Source organism: Humulus lupulus, chromosome 5 (genome assembly GCF_963169125.1).
Source record: "Humulus lupulus chromosome 5, drHumLupu1.1, whole genome shotgun sequence".
NCBI lineage: Eukaryota > Viridiplantae > Streptophyta > Magnoliopsida > Rosales > Cannabaceae > Humulus > Humulus lupulus.
In genome coordinates this window covers 226304726-226312313 of record NC_084797.1, presented here as the reverse complement: position 1 = coordinate 226312313, position 7588 = coordinate 226304726, and the positions used below count along the sequence as shown (strand labels likewise).

General features: G+C 34.5%; 2 protein-coding genes and 1 non-coding gene across 3 annotated transcripts; 1 reads left to right on the top strand and 2 right to left on the bottom strand.

The window, feature by feature from the left end:
- Window positions 1-1966: 1966 nt before the first annotated feature.
- TRNAS-GCU (transfer RNA serine (anticodon GCU)) lies at window positions 1967-2048 on the bottom strand. Its single transcript has one exon. It is a non-coding gene; the product is annotated as a tRNA-Ser (tRNA).
- A 340-nt stretch (window positions 2049-2388) lies between these two features.
- On the top strand, window positions 2389-4407 carry LOC133778276 (protein DETOXIFICATION 56). Its single transcript, XM_062218154.1, has one exon. The coding sequence runs from the start codon at window positions 2806-2808 to the stop codon at window positions 4267-4269; it is 1464 nt and encodes a 487-aa protein (XP_062074138.1). The 5' UTR covers window positions 2389-2805; the 3' UTR covers window positions 4270-4407.
- Window positions 4333-6462, bottom strand: LOC133778277 (ATP-dependent Clp protease ATP-binding subunit CLPT2, chloroplastic-like). The gene is made up of 5 exons (XM_062218155.1): window positions 6213-6462; window positions 6063-6101; window positions 5846-5955; window positions 5132-5311; window positions 4333-4747 (listed from the first exon to the last, which is right to left on the bottom strand). The coding sequence occupies exons 1-5, from the start codon at window positions 6434-6436 to the stop codon at window positions 4590-4592; spliced, it is 711 nt and encodes a 236-aa protein (XP_062074139.1). The 5' UTR covers window positions 6437-6462; the 3' UTR covers window positions 4333-4589.
- Between the last annotated feature and the right edge of the window lie 1126 nt (window positions 6463-7588).

Sequence of the window (7588 nt, the reverse complement as noted above, 5' to 3'; positions counted from 1 at the left end):
ACTATATATATGCTAGCCATATATAAAATATAAAAAATAAATGAAAAAAATTGAAAAATTAAGAAATAGGTCCATACTGTAAGGGTTCATCATAAAATATGGTACATCGAACTTTTCAAACCAGATCAAATAGAATTCGAGTCACAATCACAATAATATTAAAAATGTATGTTTTTTTATATATAACAATAATAATGGAAAATTCTTTTACATGGGCTTCATTTTAAGCCCTACCGTTGGAGCTCTCAGTGTTCTCGACCCATGAATAGTTTTCGTCGCGACTTTTTTTATAACCGTGTATATTGTAGCTATTTAGAGCATCCTGCAAATTTTCAAAAAATTCCGAATAGTTTACAGTACCGAAAACTAGGTTCAAACATGTTGCTTTCCACTCATATAAAAAAAATTAGTCCCGCGTGCAACAACATGTTTGAACTTAGTTTTCGGTACTGTAAACTATTCAGAATTTTTTGAAAATTTGCAGAATGATCTAAATAGCTACAATATACACAGTCATAAAAAAATCTTGCCGAAAACTGTTCACGAGTCGAGAACATTGAGAGTCCTACCGGTAGGGCTTAAAGTTAAGCCTGTATAAGAGAATTCCCCTAACAATAATAGAAAATGGCTACTTCACCTTTGCGTTCTAAGTTGGAACTCCAACCCTTTACTATAAAGATATCTTTCTTTCTTTTCCAAGTAGCTACTTTGTGCTACATACTTAATCCACTTTGTTGAGCTGAAGTCCAAAATAGTGGACTTGATATATAGTTGATATTACCTAATAACTCCACCTCTATGCATATGGCATATGGCATATGGGTTTGTGCTCAATCATATATAAATATATTATAGTGACTTGCAAGAAAGAAATGGAAAACAAAATTGATTATTATTATTATTAGGGTTAGGGTTAGGTTAGGATAGAGTTGCAGTCTTTATGAATGGGGAACAAGTTGGAAAGCCAATTAGTGCGCTCTCTGATAATAAAGAAAGATACAATGATCTTTTTCAATAAAAAGAAGAAAACAATTCATTAATAATGGTGTGGTTATATTGGTCCATAATTGAGACTATACTTGATGTTTTTGTGAACCTTTATTATTATTTGTGAATTATTTGGATGATCATAAGGACCGAAAACAAGACTTAATAATATGTTAACATATTTCACTTTAATTTGGTTTAGAAAGTGGAAAAGTTTGTGTCAACTTATTTTGGATGTTTTTAACTTTTTAATATATTTTGCCAAAGACATATATTAAGGTGATTGCTATGTTCATTGTGGGCTTTCATGTTTTCTTCCAAAAAAAAGTGTTATTTCTTCTTTTTATCTCATTATTGAAGTCACTTTGTCCTTTTTTCAGGACAAAAAAGAAATTCCAAGTAGCTGACTGTAATTACATTATTGTTTCCTCTTTTTATTCTTTCTTTTACATTTTGTCATTTGTAAACCAAGATAAAGACAAAATCACATTCTGCAATGAGTTTGATCGTATTAAAACAAGAATATAGAGAAAATTAATTGGTATTAGACATATAATCTAAAGTCCACTATTTTGGTCATTTGTATCAAGGAAACTTAACTTCAAAACAAGCATTATTATTATTATTATTATTATTGGTAGTTGCAAACGTGACTACTAGTCTCTACTCTACTATGATGGAAATGAACTCTTGAATTAATAATTATCTTCTGTATTATCTTTATATTCATTTTTTTTATATAAAATAACGCAAATGGAAAAGTGACAAAGATAAAGAAAGGCTTTGGAAGGACCACAACATTAAATTGATTATTGCTTATCTTTCTTTCCTTTTTTTTTCTTTAAAATTCCTCATATTCATAAAAGCCAAGGCTTAAAGATAAAATTTCAATGATTTTCTATTTTTTTTAAAATGCTAATATTAATATTTTTTATCTAAAAATTTGATAAAATTCAAGTAAAAATAAATAAAAGTAACACGTCGCCTGAGAGATTCGAACTCTCGCGGGGAAACCCCATGTACTTAGCAGGCACACGCCTTAACCACTCGGCCAAAGCGACTTTGTTGGAGAACTGTGCTCAATATTACATTTTTAACTTAATATTCAGCTTATTCTTTTCTTTTTTTTATATTTTTATTTTTTCATCAATATGAAATGAAATGATTGTCTTTACTTTATATCTGATTAAATAAACGACCCTCTCTTCTCTCCACAAATTTTTGGCTATTAGTTTTCCAAGATGCTTACTAAAATCCCGGGTTGATAGTGCTATTAGAATTAGGTCTATTGGTTTGATTTGGATAAGGATATAACTTGATCACTAATGGCTATTTTTAAGTGTGAACAACATTATTAATGTAGAAAAATCTATAACAAAGATTCATAATGGCTCTGCTTATTGCATCTATATGCTATATATATGCACACATCCACACAAGTTTATGTTCTTTAGAAATTGTTCAACCTACAAAATATTCTTCTAATTTTCTGTATTAAATCTCTCTTTTAACATCTACTATATTCGAGAGAGTATTTTCTTCTTAATTCTTACTATCTCTTTGCATGCACCAAAATCTCACTTACAAGATTCCACCGTGGGTATGTAAGCACTAAGCATGAATATGGCCCCTCCTTGCACTATAAAAATCCACCACCATCACTTGTCACCCTTCCTCAATTGTCCGTTACATGATTTGCTCACGAGAACCGTGCACTCATACCAACTCAATAGGCCACAAGTTTCCAACTTTTTTCTTTATATTGAGCTAAAAATCCAATTTTGAAAGACACCCACCAAGCCATTTTGCTCAAAAGTTATGTCTAGTGTATCAAACTTGCAAGAAAACCAAGGCAGATCATGGCCAGCCAAATTTTCCAAAAGGGTTCTCTCAGAGCTGAAAACGCAACAAGGGATGGCAGTTCCATTGGTGGCTATGAATTTGACTTGGTTCATAAAAATAACCATCACAACAGCATTTCTAGGCCGGCTTGGAGAGCTCCAACTGGCTGGCGGTGCGCTTGGCTTCACTTTCGCTAATGTCACTGGCTTTTCTGTCTTGACTGGTCTCAGTGGTGCCATGGAACCAATATGTGGCCAAGCTTATGGTGCTAAAAATTCCAAACTCCTTCACAAGACCCTTCTCATGACAATGTTTTTGTTACTACTAGTTACGGTTCCTATTTCTTTCTTGTGGCTCCATGTTGATAAACTCCTCATCCATTTTGGCCAACAAGAAGACCTTTCAATTGTTGCAAGGAACTACCTTTTCTATCTCCTTCCTGACTTGGTGATCACGGCAATAATTTGTCCTCTCAAAGCGTATTTGAGCTCACAAGGCATAACAGTCCCTATCATGTTCAGCTATGGTCTGGCGCTCGCCTTCCACGTACCAATCAACATCTTTCTGGCCAAAGCAAAGGGTCTTGAGGGAGTTGCCATGGCTGTGTGGATTTCTGATCTCATAGTTCTAACTCTACTGGCCATATATGTTATCGTGGTGGAAAATACAAAGGAAGGGAAGTGGAAGGAAGGAGGATGGTTAGATCAAAGCTATGAAGATTGGATTAGGCTGCTTAAGCTTTCTGGACCATGTTGCCTCACCACCTGCCTTGAGTGGTGGTGTTATGAGATTTTAGTTCTAATGACAGGCCACCTTAATAATGCCAAAGAAACAGTTGGAATTCTCACCATTGTCTTAAACTTTGACTATTTGCTCTTCTCTGTCATGCTTTCCTTGGCAACATGTGCCTCAATCCGTGCATCGAATGAGCTCGGAGCCAACAGGCCAGGCGCTGCTTGTTATTCGGCCTACGTATCTCTGACTGTGAGTGTGATCACAGGTTGCATATGTAGCTTGGTTATGGTGGCAGCTAGGGGGAGTTGGGGTGCTTTGTTCAGCCATAATAAGAGGATTGTAAAAGGAGTAAAGAAGATGCTGCTGCTGATGGCTTTGCTGGAAATTGTGAATTTCCCATTAGCAGTTTGTGGAGGAATTGTTAGGGGAACAGCTAGGCCATGGTTAGCCATGTACGCCAATCTTGGTGGGTTTTACCTCATCGCCTTGCCACTGGCCGCAGCTTTGGCATTCAAGGTTGGGCTCGGTTTAGGCGGAATGTTGATGGGGTTCCTAGTAGGGATTATTGCTTGCCTAATATTGTTGTTGGTGTTCATTTTTAGGATCAACTGGGATGAAGAAGCTAGAAAGGCTCAAATCCTGGCTGACATTAGTGAAGATGAGAACAAAAAAACTGCCGAGACAGTTAATAATGGTCAAGTATGAGCCTTCATTTAATGCAAAGCAAGAATTCTAGAGTAGCCATAGGAATGTAAAAATACAGGCATATATGCAAACAAGCATAACTTGTAAACTCAATCAAATTTTCAATACCACATCTTTTCAGAATTTTTTTTTTCTTTTATCAAGGCTTTTCCTTCCGCTGAACCGTACAATATTTCAGAAGCTTGAAACTCTTAACAAATTGCTAGAAAGGCCCCATGGAACCAACTGTAGCCATTATTTTGTGACCCGAAATTGGTTTTAAACCTCATGGGAACAAACCAAGAAAATTGTCACAGGTCACTTAGAAAATTACACTGAAGTTAATCGTCTTCAAATCCAGGTTCAGATAACAAAGTCTCCAGCTCTTTAGCTTTCTCATCGTTGAAGCCAAGGGTAGCCATTATTTTGTGACCAGGGGAATTGGCTTCTAACCAAATGCCAAGAAGTAGATAAGACGTTGTAGTTTCTCCACCATCTCCTGCAATCAAAATCAGAGAATCAACCACCAAGATTTCAGAATATAGAAAAACAGTTCGGAAATTATGGGAGAAAAGTGGTTATTGCGATTTGCAATATATGTAATATCAGAAAGGATGAAATTTAAGTAAGAACCCAAAACATGGCACAAGACTAATTATCATGAGCAATAAATCTTAACGACCCTGAAAAAAGCTTGGGGTGTTTGGGATCATCTCAGCATAGACAACCTTTTAATAGATAAAGCTTAACTAATAAGAACTATTGATTATAACCCATGCAGAACCAGAACTTGAGTTCACAAACATGTAGAAGAAAACTCCTGCATGCAGAAACTCAAACGGACCAACAAAAACAAATTCCAAAAAGACAAGTGAAAATTTACCAGATTTAATTTTTTGATCAATAGCCCAATCAAGTACTCTTTGAGCTTCTTCAGTCAAAGGAGGATGCTCAGGACTGAAATAGAACATGTCTGCCTTCCCAACTAACTTGATAGCTTCTTCTCGAACCTTCGTAAGTGTAATTCCACTTGCTCTTAAAAACTTAGCAGCCAGACTAGTACCTGATGTTCAACACCTAAATATTCAGTACATTACATAAACAATATGTACTCGATCAACAATATGTCATTTGTCACAAAAGTAAGATACATTCCTGGATGGAGACATGTAAGAAATGCAAGTCTTATTACATCCATCCATCCGTACATGTTGTGGTAATTTTCAACTTCAAATACCAATTTCCCTAGGAAAATAGCATTAAACATCTCGATACTAAAAATTACAATCTATATGAAAAGGAAACATGACATAAATAACCTAAACCTATTATTAACAAAAGACATTCCTTTCACTCAACCAAGTCTCTTCCAATTACTATCAGACTGAATGAGCCAAAACAAAACAAAAAACAACACTAAAGACAACCGTAAGAATAACTTAAAGCTTAAAAAAGTGATTGTAACTTCAGTTTTAGACTTAAAATAGCATTTTTGAGAGTCAGTTCAGAGTCTAGTTGCAATGGGTTCAAGAATTCATAAAAATAAAGAATTATCATCAATACATAAAAAAAATGGAGAGGTTTAACTAATTCTTACCCTCAACCAGTATCCCCATGAGAAGGGCTTCTGTCCCTGTAGTTGAAAACTTTAGCTTCCTAGCTTCTAATTCAGACATACCAAATGACTTTATAGCCCTCCAAGACCATCTGCATCAATTCCAAGTACCCAAATTACAAAACCTTAATCCCAACAAAACCCAGAAACCAAACCACATGCCCAACATCAAAAAACCCTTAAAAAATACTAAACTCACTTGGGAATGCTCTCAGGAGAAGAAACCGTCTCTGGTTTTCTGCAATTGCCAAATCAGAAGCATCTGAAACAATAACGTGTCCATCTAAAACGAAGAAGAAAGCAAAAAAGAAACAAAATTTCCAATAAGGTTGAAGAATTGGGATCTTACGCTGTTGGGAGGCTCAATGAGACTGTGGCAGCGGCGAGTCGGACCTTCAGCGGGCGGGGCCGAAGACTCGAGGACTGAAGCGAGAGGCTTTTGGTACCTAGCCATGGACTCAGCAAATTTCTGGGTCTGAGAGTTACTGTCGGAGATGATGAGAAGGAATCGGGTGTTTTTCCAATGGCCGCCGTAGGAAGCTTTGAGAGAAGACTGGCATTTCCAGCGGCCATTTTTCCGGGAAAAGAGTAAGAAAGTGTTTACTTTGAGTCTCATATTGATATCTATGAGTGGATAGGAAGGAAACGATGTCGTTTAAGTGTCCTTTTGTCACCTGTTATCTGACCACTAAATTTATAATTAACGAATTATACCATTTTATAGAAAAACTTTCAAAATTATTTGAAAAATCTTTTGCTTTTTTAATATATGAGATTTCATTTTTCAAATTTTTTTCCTTATGGAAAAATTAGTTAAGCAAAAAAATAATTATGAATAAAAATCTCATTTGAAATATCTAACAATCCCATTTCTTCACAAATATAAATACATCTAAACAAAAAAAAAAATTGTATAATATGAGATTAAGAATCCCATATATCTAATTAAAAAAAATACACTTCTCATAAAATTTATTATACCTCAAAAATTCCACATAAATGAAAAATCATTAAAAAGGAAGAAGAAGCTATGTAGCAAGTGTAATTTTCTCTTTTTCATATAGTTTACTATTAATAAAGTAAACACATTGTCATTTAAATGTTTGTAATTTATAATTTGTCTCGGAATTTTGTTATTTTTATAGTTAAATGGTGAAATATATAAATTTAAGCAAATATATTCAATAATATACAAAAATATTTTTATTCTGCTAATGTGTTTTTGAGAAATAGACTGTGCTTTAAAAATAGAAAAATTTACACTTAGTACTTTTTTATCTTAATTACAATAATAATGTGACTTATTTTATTTACAATTATACCTTTTTTTTAGTTTTTTTTAAGGTTGATTTCAGGAATTATTGAATCAAAAGCATCTCGGGGACTGTTTTCGACGTGAAGAAGACTCGGTTGTAGATCGCTAGGCCCTTTATAAAAAAGGAATTGATAGAGTCAAATTCATATGTAAAGGCTAGGCGCCTTCCCCGCATTCGCACCTTTAATAAAGTTTATAGAACTCATGCTACATTTGATCTACTAATTTAATTAGATAACTTCAAAAATATTTTCCGCCCACACAGCTAATTGGTTGGGCTCAAAAGTGGTACCATCGCGACCTACTTTTCAAGGTGATCATATGTGAGAAACATATGTTTTTTCACCGTTGCTGGAGAAGATGACCAGAATAAAAAAGTAGCATTTTAGTTTCTTTTTTATATTTTGTTA